Source organism: Trichechus manatus, unplaced genomic scaffold, assembly GCF_000243295.1.
Source record: "Trichechus manatus latirostris isolate Lorelei unplaced genomic scaffold, TriManLat1.0 scaffold00010, whole genome shotgun sequence".
NCBI classification, from domain to species: domain Eukaryota; kingdom Metazoa; phylum Chordata; class Mammalia; order Sirenia; family Trichechidae; genus Trichechus; species Trichechus manatus.
Genome location: NW_004443946.1, coordinates 19,158,023 through 19,180,377, shown reverse-complemented (window position 1 = coordinate 19,180,377; position 22,355 = coordinate 19,158,023). Strand labels below are relative to the sequence as shown.

Here is a 22,355-nt window from a genome sequence, read left to right as displayed (position 1 = left end):
GTAGAGCTGTCCCATAGGGTTTTCTAGGCTGTAATCTTTATGGGAGCAGATCGCCAAGTCTTTCTCCTTGGAGCCGCTGGGTGGATTTGAACCACCAACCTTTTGGTTAATAGCCGAGTACTTAACCCTGTGCCACCAGTACTCCTAATGCCTATAGGAATCAGGTATTTAACTAAATGAGTGAAGTAGCCTGGAGGGTCTAAAGAATGCCAGTTGAGTATTGATGTATGTCAGTGTTAGTCTAGCAATATAGATCTGGTTTTTTTTATAAGGAAAGATGGAAAATTTGCATTTTTATTGGAAATCTCCTAATTTTTAAGTGTTTGAAACTAATTAAAAAACTTTAAAAACACCAACTGAGCCACTCCCAATTATATCTCCAATAAATATTATCTTCCTACAATTAGGTTATTACTTAGAAGACGGCTCTGTGTGTATCTATTAGAAGACAGGATATCCCAGGGAAACGTTAGTCATTATCCAAATAGAGAAGTAGCATCACACTGGAAGTAAGTAGAGTAAACTGGAAATTACAATCTCTGGTCTTCAATCTTCAAAAGACTTCATAAAGTCTTCTCGCATTCTGAATCAGGGAGGAGTGACTCTGTTCTCTGCTCCAGAATTAACCTGGATCACAGAGTCAGGGTAAACCATTGATAATGCTTAAGCCTGCTGCCTGTGGTCATATACATAAAGGGCATCAGATATTTGGACAAGAATAGCATTTTAACATTATCTCGACAGAAAAATAAATTCAACATACATAATTCTGACGCAGAATATTTTCAGGAAACATAGGCCTGTTTGCTCATTTGATTATACTAGTAGTTTTTAAAGTGTTGTCAATAGACCCAGAAGGGTCCCTGAGCCTCTTTCAGAGGTCCACAATATCAAAATTATTTTCATAATAGCTGTTGTTGTTGTTAGCTGCCACTGAGTTGGTCCCTGACTTATGGTAAACCCAGGCACAGCGAGTAAAACGCTGCCTCTGTTCCTGTGCCATCCCCAAGATAGGCTGCAGATTAGACCATTGTGATCCATAGGTTTTTACTGGCTGATTTTTGGAAGTAGATCACCAGGCCATTCTTCCTAGTCCTGAAATCTGTTCAGCATTATAGCAACAGGCTGACAGATGGGTGGTTCCAGGCAAGAATTGTACCATTGAACCACCAGTGCTCCATTTTGATAATAGTGCTAAAATACTATTTGCCCTTCTGCTATGTTGACATTTGCACTGATGGTACAAAGCAACGGTGAGTGACACTGTTGGCTCAAATCAAGACAGTGTCTCCAAAGAGTATTATTAGTAGTCATAAAAATAATAAAAAAGCCAGTTTCATTTAACGTTGTCTTCAATGAAACAGTAAAAATGATTAAGTTTAATTAATTTAGTTAAAACTTTACCCTTGAGTGTGACAAAATGAGAAGTACGAATAAAATACTTCTCCTGCATACCAAAGGACAATGGTTGTCTCAAGGAAAAGCACTTATGCAACTGTCTTAGTTGCAAGCTGATTGAGTCAGGTATTCCACATAACATGATTTTTACATAAAAGAATGACTGACAAACTACCATTACTCAGGCTAAGATGTTTAGTAGATATTTCCTGAAAATGAATGAAATGAACTATCAATTCAAGGAAAACTGACAGTATTTGTTGCATTGTTACCAGTGATAACATTTTAGCTTTTAAGCAAAAATTGGAATTGTGGAAAACTTTTATCTGCCACTGTGAGCTTGTCAGCTACCAATACTAAAGACTTTTTTGATGAGGTTGGTGGTTAATCACTTAACAAGGTGAATTTCTTCATATAATGAAATATGTCAACATTTGTAAGAACTTAAATTTTCCAAATGACCAATACATGTGTTCCGCCCAAAAAATAAAAGGATCTGGGTAAAAGATCCATTCAAAGTATAGGATAGGCCAAAGGATTTTAATGTAACAGGGTACAAATTAGTCCTTGACCAAGCTTCATATTTCACATTGCAACCAATCTTTAAGAGACTACCAACTGTAAAGTTTTGGTATAGTATCAAAGAATATTCACCATTATCTGGAAATGCTATTAAAATAGTCCTTCCTTTACCAATTACATATCTGTGTGAGGCTGGATTTGTTTCTTTATATTCTTCAGTCAAAACAATATATTGCAATAGACTGAATACAGAAGCAAATGTGAGAATATAGCTGTCTTCTATTAAGCCAGAAATTAAAATATATTTGAAAAAATATAAAACAATATTATTTTCAGTAGATCTTTTTGTTTTGAAAATATAGTTATTCTTCATAGAAATGTTATTTATGTTAACATGTAAATGCTTTATTATTATTTTAAAATAAACTAATACGTATTTAAAACATTTCTCAGTTTTAATTTCCAGTACAGTAAATATTGATACAATACATATAAACAGAAGCTATTTGGGGTTCTTGGTAATTTTTAAAGGTATAAAGGGGTCCTGAGACCAATAAATTTGAGAATTGCTGGATTTGACGGGAATGCTAGTGATCTACATCTCCCAGATAGGGAAGTTAACTTTGCACAAAAGAAAACTTGCATTTTTATGTTCAGAGAGTTTATTTTTGATCACATGAATTCAATGGTTTCCAATCTTTTTTCTGTGTATAACCCACAAATTTCTATGATGAACAGCTATTGATACACCAATGTTGGTATATTTTCAGACAAAAGCAAAGAAATTTGATGTTTAGAGTGTTCTTAATAATCTTGTTTAGACTCTTCAAAATAGTGGGAGATAACCTGTAGGCCCCAATCAGTACCCTTGATTAAGCTACAATTACAGCAACTTCATGGCATTCTCCAGAGACTTGGAAACCTCAGTTTAAAAAAAAAACAACCCATTGCCGTCGAGTCAATTCTGACTCATAGTGACCCTATAGGACAGAGTAGACGTGCCCCATAGGGTTTCCAAGGAGCGCCTGGTGGATTTGAACTGCCGACCTTTCGGTTAGCAGCCGTAGCACTTAACCACTACGCCACCAGGGTTTCCTTAGCTGTATCACATGATCACCTTGGTTTTCACAAAGGAAAATGGTGACAATATGGAATAGTTTTCAAAAACTAACAACACTAAGAGAATCTCAGACACAATATCATACTTCTATTGGATCAATAATGCCATTTTTATATGTAAAGGAAATAACACTGCCTTTCAGGCATACACAGTAAAAATCTTGAGTTAAAAACTAGCTTATTATTTATCCAAAGTAATTTACATTCTTTTGCTCAAAGGAAACAGAAACCTATACAAAGGTCACAATTTTGCATTTTGCTTGAATATTAAATTAGACATTAGTGTATTAAATGAATACCCCCTTCATATAAACTTTTAAACTACTGTATTAATTTTAGGTCAATTAGATATTGATAGTGTTTACATTTTCTTTCCAAGAGGGGGAAAAAAAATAGCTTGCTGGTTAGCCTGGGCACAAAATTCTATAGCAAACTTTAAGATAAAGGAATATGTGACTACGGACTACATACATTTTTTAAAGTCAAATTTCAGACGCTTAGGAAATAAAAGGATAATTGAATTGGTCGCTCTTTTTTAAAAAATATTTTCTATTTTAATATCTGTAAGGAATGATGCTTTGATTAAAAGTACAGATTTTTTTTTTTTTTTGGTCTCGTCATTATTTTCTACCTCAAGCCTCTTGATTTGACTTCTAATAGAGATGTCACTGCCCTTCGTAATGGAAAATCAGCATTTGTCCAAATTGCACATCATGGTAACTTTACAATAGAAATTATCTGTTATAGAATTATTCTTTCAGCAAATCTTTTTTGGGGGATTATCATCATTTTAGAATTTGAGTCCTCTAGCTATTGCCAGCTGTTCTATAAATAAATCTACATATTATTTGGTTTCTTTGGCTTAAGAATTATTTTACTTAGGGTAATGAAAGATTAAAATTTCAAATTTGTTCTTAAAAAATACTTTGTTGTGTCATAAAACAAGAAGAATGAATATTCATCATTTCAGTCAGATTTCATTAGAAGAAAATATCTGATACAAAAGAAATGACTTTCTCCCATACACAGTAAAATATTATGTCATTTCAGCAAATAAATATTTTCTGGAGACAATGCCATTCTATGGAGAATTGTTTACAAAAGACAATACATGGTTCCCTTCATTATATTTGGATGAGTGAACAAAAGGAAATCAAAACATAGCACATTTTATAGATCCTGTTCTCACCATAGCTGGAGAATCTTAAAGGATTAAAGCATATTCTAGAATATTATGTTGGACTATACATATAAACCATGAATCCAAAATAATGTTTAATATTTTAGTAGTTGACATAAGAAATAGATACACACTTCCAAATGGTCAGAAATATTTCAGCTTAAATATTTATCAGTGTTTAAGCTGATAAAAAGCTAGAGAAGGAAAGGTTGGAGCTGTTAGTTTTCAATCATAACTTGGTTATTTAGTCCTTTTTTGTTTCGAAAAAGACTAGCTTAAGTACTTCTGATGGTTATTCTCATAGTATTCTGTATTCTTGCTGATAAATTACAGCACTTTATTATACTTTATCGTAACTTGTAGTTGTTTATTTTGTCTGTTTGTTAAAGCAAGAACAATGTTTATTTGCTCATCAGTGCTTTCCCAGCACCAGGCAAAGATTTATTTAACGAATTAATAAACCCTGTTAGGAAAGCAGAGATTACCAGTTCCATCACAGACATGAAGCTCAGAAAAATTAAGAAACTTGGCTAATGCAGTATAGTTATTAAGCACAGAAATCAACATGTGAATTCAGGTCTTCTATCATCAAGTCTAGTGATCTTTTTAGTGCTGATAATTCAAGACTGTATTTACTACTTAAGAAAATATATTAGTACATACATTTCAGCACATGACAGACCGCACATGCCTAATCTGAAAGGGAGAAAGGGGATTACTATGGGGTTCGTCCTATACTAATATGTACTACATTATAAATATTAACCAAGATGCAATAACAATGTCAAACTCAACTTGTATTTCCAATTTTTGTACTGCATATCACTCCTTGGATGTTTCAGACATACCTCGGATTGAACACATTAGAAACCGAAATGCATTACCTCTCCATTGTTTTACCCTCAGAACTTGATGCTTCTCTTTTATTCCTTAACATCATCATCCACCCAATAATTCAAAACAGAAACCTAAGAATATATTTTGACTTCTTCTCTACTCCAAATTTTTATGCTATAAAAATTAAGTAATTGACCTAGAACAGAGCTAAGTGCTAAAATCAATGGTCCTGAAATTTCACTCAGTAGGCAAAGGCAAAAACAAAAACAACCAAAAAACAAAACAAAGAAAAACAAAACTTTCAATATTTAAAACAAGAAAGAACTGATATTTGAAATTAGATTTTTGAAGTCACTGAATTAGACCATTTATATACTAATTTAAAGTTCTAGCCAGAACATTGACTGGTGACAACTGCATTTAAAATGGTCACTATTGCTGAATATAAAACCTCAAAACCTCCAACCAGCACAAAAGTTCATGTTGGACTTCCATTTATCCTTCATGTCCTCGACGAAATGTAACTCCCAGAAGAAGCCTTCGCTGACCACATTATCTAAGTTAGGTGCCCTTCCTATTATTTTCTATCACCACAATCTTTTAGTTTCTTCTTAGAACTTATTAAAAATTAGAATTATTATATTTATGTTTATCTACCTATTTACAGACTAAACTCTAAACTCCACAAAGGCAGACAGTGTCACTGATATAAAAGCACTCATAACCTGTAAGAGCACTCAATTAAGCATCTTGTAAGTTATGAGACTTTTTATTTGAAAGATTAATTTGATCTCCACTCCTTTAAAACCCTATATTCAAACTAGTTTATTTCATTATATTAGTATTCTAATTCAGAATTAAAGATTTATTTTTAAAAATTACTCTGATGCAATACTTTTATCTTTGAGGTATACATGCTAGTGATGATAAAAAAGTATCTAAAAGGAATAAAATCTTATTTCTAGATTTAAAAAAAGTATATTATTTAAATGTATTGAAAGTTTGAACATGTAAGTGTTAGCTAAGGAAAAATCAAGACAAGCCACTTGCTGTTCTAAAATAAGAAAATTGATTTAAAAAAATTAACATTTTTATTTTTAGGATTTTACTTTTGTCAATTTGGAAGTATCAATTGATTTTGAAAATTATATTTTAATACCACTTTTGTAACTAACAATGTAACTACAAAATTTTAAAAGACTTAAGAACTACTATGTATAACTGAATATAGCTTAAATATTTTTGAAAAATATTTATAGTCACAATATATTATTAAAAAAAAATAGTATATCTTCGGTAGTTTGCATTTTCAACATTTAGGTACATGGCATTTGTTGAATGACTAAACATTTTATAGAGGACCTAACTTTAGTTTTAATTATTTCTTACACTTTTGAAATGAGCTGGAATTTAATGAAGTCAAACCATAATTTTTTTAATTAAAAAATATGGATGAAACTTTTCTATCTAATTCTGGTTTTGAGAACTCCTTGTTTGCATTCAATTGAAAATGTAGCTGATGGCACCCATACGGCATTAACATACATTTTATATCTAGAATGTTCTTAAAGATTTTCTTCATTGTAGATTTAGGACCTCAATTTTTTAAACTATAAAATAAACATCAGTTAATTCTGACTTATGTCTAAAAACAAAGATATATAACAGTGACACTCTGAAGACTTGGCAGAGAAGGTTGTATTGTGGAATGTAAAAGCAACTGCACTACCCACATCAAGAACATTTGAGACTGCTTCTAATCAAATCCAATTATAACATACATAAAGCTGATGGATAAGTTAGAATTGAGGAGGACAGCTATATAGGTCCTTAAATTGATGACACAGGAAAAGTCACAGTTTGAAAATTAACTGTCAGATTCCTAGAATAAATCTAGTGTTTAGCCTGATATCTAACAGCACATCTTACTAAATTAGAAGGAATGTTAGTACTAACCATTTGATATCAATATTAGATAGACAACTTGAAAGCACAAACAACTAACTTAACCAGGAAAGAAATCTCAAGGGAAAGCAGTCATAACCATAATTAAGTTTTCTAGTTAATTTATCATAAACTCGAAGATGGGAGGCTAAGTGCCTAGTCCTTTCCTCTCCCTGGAAATGATTCCATACTTGGAACAGATTATAAAAATAAAGACCAAGAACCACCTTCCCCAAAGGTTGGCATTAAAACTTTCCATTAATTTAGACTTGTTTCCAAATATTAGGCAGCAACATTCCAAGTTGAATATGTTTGAAAAAATTTGGAATGATATTAGAGCAGGGAGCTACCCCAGCTTGGACAAGTTAAAAAAATCCCTTTGGTGACAGTATTTCATCTTGTTAATCTTGTTGTTTATTTGCCAGAAATATATTTATTCTCTGTATAAACAAAGAGCTTCACATCTACACTGTGACTATGCTAAAGAAACAAAAAAGTCTACAACAAAGAAACAAGAGCTACAGAAAGTGATACCTCAGCTGTGATATAGGAGTACATATTTTGCATGAAATCTCTATTGTCCTACTGTTGGCCTAATACGACAATTTGTGAAACAACGGATGGTAACTATAAAATTCCATTCATCATTTTTCATAATATTATCTCACATGCAATCCAACCTTGATAAGTAGGGGGAAATACTGGTTAGTATTCCCAGAATTACATAGTAGAGCAGGTGTAAGGTGCCAAGGAACTGTACCTACTTTTGGTGTTGGGCAGGAAGCTGTAGAGAGGCGAGATGTAGCCTGAGCACGAGGCGATTCGGAAGGAGTAGTGCTGAGGGAGGCTGTGTCTCGTGGGAGCACCTGAACGCCACGAGAAATGATAGAGTCTGGAATCTGAACAAATAGAACAACAACGGCTTAATATTCTGAAATGTAAAGTCAAAAATCACACCTAAGTTTTTTGGCATTCTTTGCTGTTCAGCACTCACATATTTGGTATCATTAACTGTTAGGTTAAAAAAAATGCATCCAAAAATTTAGGAAATGTTAGAAATATTTAGATGTAAAATATTTTTCATAGCCAAATAATATTTCACAAAACTTTTCTAGATAAGAGGCACTATAGCTCTGTGGTTAAGAGTGAGAATTGGGCATTCATATATTGGCTTTGCCATTTAATAGTTTGAAATCTTGAGCAAGTTATTTAAATTCAGAATATTTTCCATTTTCCTTTCAGATTCATTCTCCACCCTTCTTCACTCTCTGCTCTAAGCTGACTTGTATGGACAGCAAACAAGTTATCTTTGGCTCTCTGGCTCCCAGTTAGTTTTAGTCAACAGCAGCTATTGGCAAAAGACTGAGGATGGGAAGAGAGTAAGGTCTGGTATTTCTTCCCCTGGCTCCATCCCTACCAGGTCACCACAGGTTAGCTGTCCCTCAACTCAAGATCATAGCTCCTGTCAGGTGGTCCTTCCTTACAGCTCTTTCTGGGTTCCAACAACAGCTCCCTCTCCTTGCCTCATTAGACATAGGTGCATTAATGCATTCCATCTGACTGTTACTAGTCTCAGGGCACTGTGTTGCTTTCTCTGCCCTAAACTCTACCCGAATCTTTGTAAATATTATAGTCCCTTATTAAACTCTCCTCAATCACCTGATTTAAGTGCATTATCTGATTTCTGCTGGGGCCCTGACTGATATATCTTTTGAATTGCCGTTTCATTTATCTGAAAAATGAGGATAATGATAGCATCCGCCACACTGGATTACTGAGAGGTTTAGTAAGATAAGAAAATGCATATAAATTATTTAGCATCTCTAAGTAGTAAATACATAATATATGTTGGCTACTGTTATTGTTATTATTATACCTATCAACATAGTAAAGGTTGAAGTAATTAAGTAGCAGTATTCCAAAAGTATACAAACATAAAGAGAAATAACATTGTACACTATTATAAGTTATTAATATTTATATTTCTTATAAAATGTATTATTTTAGGCTATGCATAATTTATTTAATGTTTTGGGCTAATATCAATAGGCCCAGGTCTTCAGAATGACAATTTGACCACTTTTCAGTTTAGTGCACAAGAGTTGAAATACATATGATAAAAGAACACGCAATTAACATTCAACCACCTACTATGTGAAAAGAAAGAAGTAGCCCAACTTTGTGACCAGAAAGGTGCTCTTGACATTATGTGTCATCTGTTTCTTACAAAGGACATAAGATTATTCCATAGAAGCTCCTTTACGCAGTTTACACACCAACATTTCTCAATACCTATAGTACTGCCACCATTTTAGAGCTGGACAATTTATGTAATTTATGGACAATGTCCTCATAACTAGGATGAAAAGCAATGGGAATTGAGAAGAAAAATGGCTCCATCTGCTAGTTCACTTAGTGAATTATGACAAATATTTTCAAGAAATGAAGAAAGATAGTCTAATTTAGAAGACCTACTTGCTGCCACATATGTCTAATAAAAAAGGCTATGTACTGGAAAAAGGAAGGAAGTCAAATGCCCCTATTATATCTTGCACGGCACTATGTCCCTTTCCTTCACAGCAATTACTACACTTATATGTGTGATAGTTTGATCAATATCTATCTCCTATACTACAATGTATTGTCATGATGATGGACTATTGCTACTATTGTATGTCCAGTACCTAATAAAGCACTTTCACAAAGTAGTGTGTGTTTGTGTGATCTATCTACCTACCTACCTACCTACCTATCAATCTCCCTCCAGACTTACATACATACACGTGTGTATACATACTACAAATCTTTGTGTTTGTGTGTGTATGAACGTAAATGAATGTAAAAAAAACATTAGGATATTTGAGGAGGAAGTTAAGTTTAATTTTGGGGTAAATCATCACTGTGGATCTAGTTAATATTGGCAACCAGACATTTGCAATTTCATTACCTAATATGGACATTGATTTTCCCCATCTTGAAAGAGAAACCTATGATAGAAATAGATACGTATAGATTATTTGCAGAGCGATGGTAGCTGAACCCAGAGAAGTAGATGAGATCCTCAAGAGAAAGACTATATGGGAAGAATATACCAAGACAAAACCTAGGAGAAAGAGGATGAAATAGACACTGAAGAACAAGACGGCGGCTGTCACTAGTTACCTGAGCGGGATGTCATTATTTGATGAAGACAGAAAACTGATTACAAGGGATTAAGAAAGAGTGCGAGGTAAGGAAACGAAAGCAGTGAATATAGATTACTCTGTTGATGGACATTTGTATTGTTTTCATTTGGGGGACATTATGAACACTGACACTATAAATACTGTTGTCCGTGAATCACGATACACACGTGCATAAATTTCTAGTATATATACATATTCGGGAGTAGAATTAACATTATAGGGTATGAATATCTTCTTTTACTAACTTTCAAATTGGTTGATCCAATTTATACATCTCTCAACAGAAAGGTATGAGTTCCCCTTACTTCACAACTTACCTCTACTTAGTATTGTCAGTATTTTTAATTTTTTTCAAATCTGAGATCTCATTGTGACTTTAATTTGTCTTTCCCTGATTGTTAATAAGGGTGAGAAAATTCTTTGTTTAATTAATTAATTAATTGATTGATTGTACTTCAGGTGAAGGCTTACAGAACAAATAGTTTCTCATGAAATAGAAGTACACATGTAGTTTTATGACATTGGTTAACAACACCACAACACATCAACCCTCTAACTTCTCAATCTTTTTTTTTTTGGTGAAAATACACATAGCCAAAGATACACCATTTCAAAAATTTCTACATGCACAGTTCAGTGACATTGCCTACACTCTTCGAATCGTGCTGTTATTCTCACTTAAGATGAAAGCTTACAGAACAAAATAGTTTCTCATTTAACAGTTACTACAAATGTTGCCCTATGACAATGGTTAACAATCTCACAACACATCAACAATAACCTTACTCAACCTTGGGTTCCCTATCACCAGCTTCCTTGTCCCCTTCTGCTTTCTGGCCCTTGTCACTGGACTCCTGTACCTCGTTAGTCTCATTTGGTTTTACGGGGCTGTCCACTCCCAGGCTGAACAGTTAACCTCGGAGGTAACTTCACCACTGAGCTAAAAGGGTGTCTGGGGGCCACACTCTTGGGGCTTCTCCGGTCTCCTTTAGGCCAGTAAATCTGGTCTTTTTTTGTGGGTTAGAATTATGCTCTACATCCTTCTCCAGCTCTGTCCAGAACCCTCTGCTGTGATCCTGGTCAGAGCAGTCAGTGATGATAGCTGGGCACCATCTAGCTGTACTGGACTCAGTCCGGTGGAGGCCTTGGTAGCTGTGGACAATTAGTCCTTCAGAATAATCTTTTCCTTGTATCCTGTTCTCTCCATTCTCCCTTGCTCCCGAAGGGATGAGACCAGTGGAGTATCTTAGATGGCTGCTCACAGGCTTTTAAGACCCCAGACACTACTCACCAAGGTAGAATGTAGAGTATTGTCTTTATAAGCTGTGTCATGCCAACTGAGCTAGATGTTCCCCGAGACCATGGTCCCCAGAGCCCTCCGCCCAGCAATTCAGTCCCTCAGGGAGTTTGGATGTGTCTATGGGGCTTCCATGACCTTTCCTTGTACAAGTTGTGCTAGTTTCTCCTGTATTGTGTACTGTCAGGGTGAGAAAATTCTTATTAAAACATTTACATTTTCTCTTATGTGAAGTCCCTGGTCAAGTCTTTTAATCAATTTTCCATTTATTGGGTTGTTTCTTCTCATAGAATTGTTAGATTTTGGTATCTATTCTGGATAACTAGTCCTTTATCAATTGTATATGCCATAAATATCTATTCCTACTCTGTAGCTTGTCTTTACACTTACTTTATCATGTCCTTTGATGAATAGAAGCTTTCAATTTTGATACAGTTAAATCTATCAATATTCTCCTTTATGGTTAGTAGGTTTTGTGTCTTAAAAGGAATTCTTCTTGATTCCTTTTAGCAGAGTATCAAAACCAAATCAAACCCATTGCTGTCGAGTCAATTCCAACTCATAGCAACCCTACAGGACAAAGTAGAACTGCCCCACAGGATTTCCAAGGACTGGCTGGTGGACTCAAACTGCCAACCTTTTGGTTAACAGCTGAGCTCTTAACCACTGTGCCACCAGGACCCTGTAGGGAACTGCAAAAGTCTAGTCCTCTATTAAAGCAGTAAATAAAATGAAAAAAAGTGGTTAGAATCAACTTTATCAGAACTCTGAAAACGAGTAATAAAGGAAACAAAATAGGTGAATCTCGGTAAAAGAGTTTTGTGGCATTTTAACTTACTCTGGCCCTATCCACTGCCACCCAGCTGGGCAGCATTCTTGAAGACAACAGCCCACATCCCTAACATATGTTTCTATTATTGAAGGGAGCAGAATGAACTTTATTCTCAAACAACTGTGGTTGTTTGTTTTGAAATGTCTGGTGGCTCCTTGAAGAAAGGAAATCACACTCAAAAGACTTGCCTTTATTTCACCTAACTCAGAACTCTCCCAGGACTGAGATGCCTAACTAGGGGGTGTTTGTCAAAACATTTAAAGGCAAATCTGTTAGCTGATGCTGCCTGGGGCAAGGGATAACATTTGGGCAAACAACAGACAAACTGAAAAGTCTAGGAGGAAAGGCTTGGAAATAAGATGCTTTGGGGAATAAGGGCTTTGAAAAGCCATCACATACACCTGGGAATCTAGAAGAACACACAGATGCCCAGGGTTGGACACATATTCAGAAAAGACCTGAGAAGGCCCTAAGCTCTCACCTCTGGCTGATCTTCAGGCTCTGTACAAGCAGGAAGTGATGACTCAGGGCACAGTCGTAAACTACCTAGCTGAGTGCTGAAGACGTGCCCCAAGAGACACACAGAACCCATTTGCAAAGATTGGGAGATTTTTCTTTTTCTTTTTATTCCAAGCATTTAAGTAAGTAAATCTTTGTTGAATCACTAGCTGACCACTAAGCTAACAGAACAGGGACTTTAGTGGTCACACACAACGAAGAATCCAAATTTGACAAAACCAGTTGAAAAAAAGTCACTACACAAACAAGTGCAGAAGAGCAACAACAAGCCCTTGGTGGGGTGAGGGGACACTAATTTCCAGAGTTTCCACATTATAATATTCAAAATGTTCATCTTTCAACAAAAAAATTGAGAAGCATGCAAAGAAACAAGAAAGTATGGCCCATACACAGGGGGAAAAAAAAAAGAAAAGAAATTCATAGTAACTGTTTCTGAGGAAGCCCAGACATTGGCTTTAATAAACAAAGATTTTAAATCAACTATTTTACATACGCTCACAGAGCTAATGAAAACCACTGACAAAGAAGTAAAGCATGAGAATGAAGTCTCACCAAGTACAGAATATCTGTAAAGACACAGAAATTATAAAAAGGAACTGGATAGAAATTCTGGAGTTGAAGGTACAGTAACTAAAATTTAAAAATATCACTCAAGGAATTCAATAGCAGATTTGTGTAGAGAGAAGAATCAGCAAACTTGAAGATAGGTCATTGATATTACCCAGTCTGAGGTACAGAAAGGAAAAAGAATGAAGAAAAAATGAACAAGCCTTAAGAAAACTGTGGGACACCATTAAGTGTACCAATAAAGCCATCATGGGAGTTCCAGAAGAGGAGAAAGAGAAAAGGGCAGATGGAGTATGAAAAAGCAATGGTTGAAAACTTACAAATCTACACATCCAAGAAGTGCAAAAACTCCAAGGAGGATAAACTCAAAGAGATCTGCACCGAGACACGATGTAATCATACTGATGAAAGACAAAGACAAAGAAGAATCTTCTCACTAAGATTAACAGTTGAGATCTCATCAGAAACCATGGGCCAGAGACAGTGGTATGACATATTCAAAGTGCTGAAAGAAAAAAGCTGTCAACCAACAATTCTAAATCTAACCAAAGTATCCTTCAGAAATGCAGGTGAAATAAAGATATTTCCAGATAAACAAAAACTGATGGAGTCGGTCACCTGTAAACCCGCCTTAACAGAAATGATAGTCCTTTAGGCTGAAGTAAAAGGACTGTAGACAGTAACTAGAATCCACATGAAGAAAAAAAAATACTGGTATTCTACATAGATAAATATAAAAGTAAGTATTAATAAATTTCTTGGTTTGAAACTCCTCTTTTTTCCTATATGATTTAAAATAAAACTACATTAAACAATAATTATAAATCTATACTGATGAGCACATAAGGTATAAGGATGTAATTTGTGACAATAATAAAATAAGCTAGGGAGATGGAGCAAAGTTTTAGCATATTATTGAAACTAATTTGGCATTAATTTGAACTTGACTGTTATCAATTAAGATGTTAATTGTAATCCTCAGGGCAGCAACTAAGAAAACAACTACAAAACATAAAGAAATGAGAGGGGAATTAAAATGATACAATAAGAAATATCTGACAAAAAAGAAGGCAGTAATGGAGGAATTGAGGAATAGAAGAGTATAAGACATATAAAACAAAAATCAGATAGACAGCAGTCCTTTCTTATCAATAACTGCATTATAGGTAAATGGATTAAACTCTCCAATTGAAAGGCAGTGACTAGCAGAATGAATTAAAAACAAAAAAACATGATCCAACTATATGCTGTATAGAGATTTACTTTAGACACAAAGAAACAGAGGTTGAAAGTGAAAAGATGGAAAAATGTATAACATACAAACAGTAACTAAAAGGGAGCTGGAGTATTCATACTAACATAGGATAAAATAGATTTTAAAACATAAATTGTTATAAGAGACAAAGAAGAACATTATATAATGATAAAAGGGTCAATTCATCAAGAAAATATATCGATTATAAACATACATGCACCTAACAACAGTATTAAAAAGAGAGACAGTTCAACAATAATAGTGAGAGACTTCAATGTCCACTTCCAGTAATGGATAAAACAACTAGTCAGAAGATCAACAACAACAAAATAAAAACAAAATTCCCTAAAAACAAACAAACAACAAAAAACAGAACACTTAAACAACATAAACCAACTACACCTAACAGACATATACAGAACACTTAACAAAGACAGCATCAGCACAATACATATTCTTCTCAAGTGCACATGGAACATTCTCCAGGAGAGGCCATGTGTTACACCACAAACAAGTCTCAATAAATTTAAAAAGACTGAAAACATACAAAGTATGACCACAATGGAATTAAATTTGAAATCAATAACAGAAGGAAATTAGGGAAATTTGTAAATATGTGGAAATGAAACAACACACTCTTAAGCCAACATTGAATCAAAAAAGAAATCACAAGGGAAATTAGAAAATACTTTGAGATGAATGAAAACAAAAATACAACAAACCAAAACTCATGAGATGCAGTAAAAATAGAGGTCAGAGGGAAATTTATAGCAGTAAAAACCTACATTAAAAAAAAAAAAAAAAAGAAAGATCTGAAACCAATAATCTAACCTTCCACCTTAAGAACTAAAAAAAGAAAAGCAAATTAAACAGCAAACAGAAGAAAGGAAATATTAAGATTAGAGTGGAGATAAACAAAATAGAGAATAGAAAAAGAATAGAAGCAATCAATGAAAAAAAGTTGGTTCTTTGAAAAGATGAACAAAATTGACACACTTTTAGCTAGACTGACCAAGAAAAAAAGAGAGAAGACTCAAATTATTAAAATCAGGAACAAAAGTGGAGACATTATTACCAATCTTACAGAAATAAAAGGGAACAAATTTTCTCAACAAATTAGATGACCTAAATTAGTGGACAAAAATCTCAGAAACACATAAACTACCAAAACTGACTCAAGAAGATGTAGAAAATCTGCATAGACCTGTAACAGCTAAAGACACTGAATCAGTGATCAAAAATTTTTCACAAAAAAGCCTAGGACGAGATGGCTTCACTAGTGAATTCTATCAGATGTTTAAAGAAGAAAGAACATCAATCCTTTCCAAATTTTTCCAAAAATAAGAGAGAAGGGAACACTTCCTAAGTCATTCTATGACACCATTACTGGCAAAGGCATAACAAGAAACTAAAACTACAGTCCAATATCTCTTATGAATATAGATGCAAAAATCCTCAACAAAATACTAGGACCAAATCCAGTAGCACATTAGAAGGATTATACACCATGACTAAGTGAGATTTACCCCAGGAATGCAATATACTAAAATCAACCCAATATACTAAAATCAATCCATGCACTGTACGTCATTAATTGAATGAAAGAAAAAAAAAAACATTATCATCTTAATTAATGCAGAAAAGGCATCTGACAAAATCTAACACCACTTCATAATAAAAATAATCAACAAACTAGAAATAGAAGGCAACTTCCTCAACCTCATAGAGAGCATCCATGAAAAACTCACAGCTAACTTCATACTTGGAGTTCCTCAATGGTGCAAACTGTTAAATGCACCACTACTAGCTGAAAGACTGGTGGTTGGAATCCACCCAGAGGTTTTGGAAGGCAGGCCCGGCAAACTGTTTCTGTCACAGGTCACAGCCTTGAAAAACCTATGGAGCAGTTCTACTCTGCACACACAAGATCATCATGAGTTGGAACTGACTCAACAGCAACTAACAACAATAACTCATCATCATACTTAAATGAAAGACTGCAAGAATTCCCCTTAAGACGAGAAATGAGACAGAGATATCTGCTCTCTCTATTTCTGTCAACATGGTAGAAGCTCTGGCCAGGGCAATCAGGCAAGAAACAGAAATAAAAGACATCGAAGTCGGAAAAAGAAATAATTATCTCTATTCTCAGATCACATAATCTTATGCATATAAAACCTTAAAGAAAACTATTAGAGCTAATAAATTCAGCAAAGTTGCAAGATAAATGGACAGAAGAAAAAATAATTGTATTTCTCTATGCAAGCAATGAACAATTTGAAAACAAAATTAATGAAATAGTTACATTTACATAGGCATGAAAGAGAATAAAATACTTAAGTAATAAATTTAACCAAAGAGGTGCAAGACTTGTACACTGAAAACTACAAAGCATTGCTGAAAGAAAGTAAAGACCTAAATAAATGGAAAGACATTCTGTGTTCTGGATTGGAAGACTTAATATTGTTAAAATGGCAATATTACCAAAAGCAATAAACAGATTCACTGCAACCCCTTTCAAAATTCCAATGGCCTTTTTGTTTTCATTTCTGGAAAAAAAAAAAATCCTCAATTTTATATGGAATTACAAGGGAATCAAGCAACTGAAACAATCTTGAAAAAGCACCAAGTTGGAGGACTCACATTTCCTGATTTCAAAACTTACTACAAAGTTACAGTAATCAAAACAGTGTTGCATTGGCCTAAGAACAGAGAAACAGATTAATGGAATAAAATGGAGAGTCTGGAAATAATCTCACACATCCATGATCAAATGATTTTCAACAAGGCTGCCAAGAATATTCAATTGGGAAAGAATAGTTTCTTCAACAAATTGTGTTGGGACAACTGAATTTTCAAATACATACGGATAAAGTTGGACAGCTACTTCACACCATATAAAAAAATTAACTCAAAATGGATCAATCACCTAAATGTAAGAGCTAAAACTATAAAACACTTAGAAGAAAACAGGGGTTTAAGTTTTTATCATTTTGGATTTGGCAATGGGTTTTTAGATATAACACCAAAAGCACAAGCAACAACAACAACAACAAAAAAAGACAATTAAAACTACTTAATTAAAAAAAACAAAAAACAAAAATTTTTGTACCCCAAAGGACACCATAAAGAAAGTGAAAACACAAGCTACAAGATGGGGAAAATATCTGCAAATAATATATCTGATAAGGGTCTAGTATCCAGAATATATAAAGAACTCTTACAACCCAACAACAAAAAGACAAACAACTCAATTAAAATACGGCCAAAGGACAGGAATCGGCATTTCTCTAAAGAAGATATACAAATGGCCAATAAGCACATGAAAGACCATCAGCATCATTAGTCACTAGGGAAACGCAAATCAAAACCACAATAAGATACCACTTTATACTCACTGGAAGAGCTGTAATGAAAAACCAAATAACAAATGTTGGTGCGGATATAGAGAAATTAGAACGCTTATACATTGCTGGTGGGAATATAAAATGGCGCAGCCACTGTGGAAATCAGTTTGGCAGTTTCTCAAAAAGTTAAACACAGAGTTATCACATGACCCAGCAATCCAAAGTATGACATTCAGTATATCCTACCTGAATTTAGAGACCGTTCAGGAACAGATTTGACGCACTGAACACTAATGACCAAAGACCAGGTGAGTTGTGAGATGACATCATGGGCACCATACATGAAGAAAGCAAAAGGTCATTAATAAGACAGGAAAGAAAGAAAAGACCAAAATGATGTCAGAAGAGACTCTGAAAGTTGATCTTGAATGTCGAGTAGCTAAAGCAAAAAGAACAAATGATAAAAGAGCTGAACAGAAGATTTCAAAGGGTGGCTTAAGAAGACAAAGTAAAAGTATTATAATGAAATGTACAAAGGCCTGGAGTTAGAAAACCAAAAGGGAAGAACATGCCCAGCATTTCTCAAGCTCAAAGAACTAAAGAAAAAATTCAAGCCTTGAGTTGCAATACGGAAGGATTCTATGGGGAAAATAATGAATGACACAGGAAGCATCAAAAGAAGATGGAAGAAACACACAGAGTCACGGTACCAAAAAGAATTGGTCGACATTCAAAACTTTCAGGAGGTAGTGCAGGCTCCAGAACCGATGGTATTAAAAGAAGTCCAAGCTGCACTGAAGGCACTGGCGAAAAACAAGGCTTCAGGAATTGAAGAAATACCAATTGAGATGTTTCAACAAACAAATGCAACGCTAGAAGTGCTCACTCATCTATGCTAAGAAACTTGGAAGACAGCTACCTGGCCAACCAACTGGAAAGGTTATCCAACAGAATGCAGAAATTACTGATTAATATCATTAATATCACACACAAGGAAAATTTTGCTGACAATAATTAAAAAATGGTTGCAGCAGTACATCAACAGGGAACTGCCAGCATTTCAAGCCAGGTTCAGAAGAGGATGTGGAATCAGGGATATCATTGCTGATGTCAGATGGATCCTGGCTGGAAGCAGAGAATACCAGAAAGATGTTTACCTGTGTTTTACTGACTATGCAAAGGCATTCGACTATATGTATCATAACAAATTATGGATAACACTATAAAGAATGGGAATTCCAGAACACTTAATTGTGCTCATGAGGAACCTGTATATAGGCCAAGAGACAGTTGTTGGAACAGAACAAGGGGATACTTCACGGTTTAAAATCAGGGAAGGTGTGCGTCAGGGTTATATCCTTTCATGATACTTATTCAATCTGTATGCTGAGCAAATAATACGAGAAGCTGGACTATATGAAGAAGACTGTGGCATCAGGATTGAAGGAAGAGTCATTAACAACCTGTGATTTGTAGATAACACAACCCTGCTTGCTGGATGTGAAGAGGACTTGAAGCACTTACTGATGAAGATCAAAGACCACAGCCTTCAGTATGGATTACACCTAAACATAAGGGAAACAAAAATCTTCACAACTAGATCAATAAGCAACATCTTGATAAGCGGAGAAAAGATTGAAGTCAAGGATTTCACTTTTCTTGGATCCACAATTAACGTCCATGAAAGCAGCAGTCAAGAAACCAAACGGTGTATTGCAGTGGGCAAATCTGCTACAAAAAGACCTCTCTAAAGATGTCACTTTGAGGACTAAGGTGCACTGGACCCAAGCCATGGTATTTTCAATCACCTCATATGCATGTGAAAGCAGGACAATGTATAAGGAAGACTGAATAAGAACTGATGCATTTGAATTATGATGTTGGCAAATATTGAATATACTGTGGGCTGCCATAAGAACAAACAAATCTGACTTGGAAGAAGTACAGCCAGAATGCTCTTTAGAAGTGAGGATGGTGAGACTTTGTCTCAAGTAATTTGGACACATCAGCAGGGGCCAGTCCCTGGAGAACATCATCCTAGGTAAATAGAGGGTCAGGAAAAAAAAAAGAGGAAGACTCAACGTGATGGACTGACACGGTGGCTGCAACAATGGGCTCGAACATAGCAACGGTTGTGAGGAAGGCGCAGGGCAGGGCAGTTTTTTTTTCTGTTCTTTTGTACACAGGGTTGCTATGAGATGGAACCGACTTGATGGTACCTAACAGAACAATAACAACATTATCTTATGCAACTGATAGCACAGAGAAAACAATTTGTCCTAGTTTGATCTCAAACGCTCTGTAGAATTGCATTGTAATTTCAACTGTGAATTATTAAACCAATAGAATTTTGCTCATTAAGGGAAATTGTAGTGGGAATATATACTTTTCCTAGGAACTGTGCTGACTCTCTTCCTATGTCGCTTTTCTGTTCTAAAGCTAATTTGACTGGTTGGGAAAACACTTTTAAAGGAAGAAAATATAAAGTTACATTATTAAAATCAGAATACAAAGCCAAAAGACTGTTTTCCTTTTTGAACTCTGTAGTCTTTTGAAATTCCATTATGAATACCAATAAATAAATATATAAATTTTTACTTTGATGCCAAGATATTTATAAGGGAGCACAAAGTTCCCCCTTCATATAATTATTTTTTCCATTTAAAAAAATGTTGAAACTTACAGAAAAGTTGCAAGACTAGTAAAATAGAAAATCTCTTAGTTATTTGGAATTAATTTTGGGTAGCTAGTGAACAAATTTATAATTAGAGTGGGTCTTACAAAATAGCGATGTACAAAGGAGTACAACTTCAAAAGCCACAATTTGTCAGCCTTCTTGGTAGTAGTTTCTGGAGTCCTGGTACAGCTTGGTGGCTAGTTCCAACACGTATACACTTTCTTAGCACCTTCTCTATTTAGTGAACTTCAAGGTAGGTTACATTTTCTAAAAATCCTAGTAGGCATGCAAGTAAGACATGCCATCCTAGCAAGGCATGCAACCGTAGTACAGGACCTGAACTAATGTCATAAATGAATCATGCATGAGTACCTAACAGTGTCCTATCAGAAGATATACACCATGTATCTTCTCTGAACTTTGGATACTGATGCTTCAGAGGCTATGACTAGGTGTTATGAAAATTCCACTAAAGAAGAAAACCAATGTATCTTAAATTAAGTAAGGTATTTGACAAGTCACTCATAAAATCCTTGTGGACAAGATAGAGAATGTGGATATTAATGGGCTGGAATAGAAATATATGCTAGCTGATTAAGCAACTGCAACCAACAGGGTTTCTGGTATTTGGTAGGAACTGCCTACCTTAAAAGAGTTTTATTGGTGACTTGAATGACAGCATATTTAACGTTATCTGCAGGTGACAGAAGCTAGAAGAGATAGGTAACATACTGGATAAACCAAAAACCAAATTTGTTGCCAGTGAGTCGATTCCGACTCATAGTGATCCTACAGGACAGAGTAGAACTGCCCCATAGGGTTTCCAAGGCTGTAATGTTTACAGAAGCATAGTGTGACATCTTTCTCCCATGCAGAGGCAGGTGGATTTCAACCGCCGACCTTTTGATTAGCAGCTAAGTGTTTAAACACTGTACCACCAAGGCTCCTTAATATACTGGTGTCTTAGTCATCTAGTGCTGCTATAACAGAAATACCACAAGTGGATGGCTTTAACAAAGAGAAATTTATTTCTTCACCATAAAAAGTCCAAATTCAGGGTGTCAGTTCCAGGGGAAGGCTTTGCCTCTCTGTTGGCCTTCTCATCAATGTTCCCCAGGACTAGGAGCTTCTCCACATGGGGACCCCAGGTCCAAAGGACACGCTCTGCTCCTGGCACTGCTTTCTTGGTGGTATGAGGTCCCCCTCTCTGCTCACTTCTCTCTTTTATATCTCAAGAGGTTGCCTCAGGACCCAATCCAATCTTGTAGATTGAGTCCGGTCTTACACAACTGCCACCCATCCTCCCTCATTAACATTATAGAGGCAGGATTTACAACATATAGGAAAATCACACAACACCAGGAATCATGGCCCAGTCAAATTGATGCACACATTTTTGGGGGGATGTCTCAGTCATCTAGTGCTGCTCTAACAGAAGTACCACAAGTGGATGGTTTTAACAGAGAGAAATTTATTGTCTTCACAGTCCAGTAGGCTACAAGTCCAAATTCAGGGCATCAGCTCCAGGAAAAGGCTCTCTCTCTCTTTTGGCTCTGGAGAAAGGTCTTGTAATGCATTGGTCTCTCCTTGGTCTGGGAGTATCTCAGCACAGGAACCTCAGGTCCAAAGGACGCGCTCTGCTCCCAGCCCTGCTTTCTTGGTGGTGTGAGGTTCCC

The 22,355-nt window shown here is 35.3% G+C and overlaps 1 protein-coding gene across 1 annotated transcript in view; it reads right to left on the bottom strand.

The window, feature by feature from the left end:
* GPHN (gephyrin) overlaps positions 1 to 22,355 on the bottom strand; it is a 632,163-nt gene that overhangs the window by 215,059 nt on the left and 394,749 nt on the right. The window contains exon 9 of the mRNA XM_004370959.2: positions 7,765 to 7,899. Coding sequence (XP_004371016.1) covers positions 7,765 to 7,899 — 135 coding nt within the window. The remainder of the gene's footprint in view (positions 1 to 7,764; positions 7,900 to 22,355) is intronic.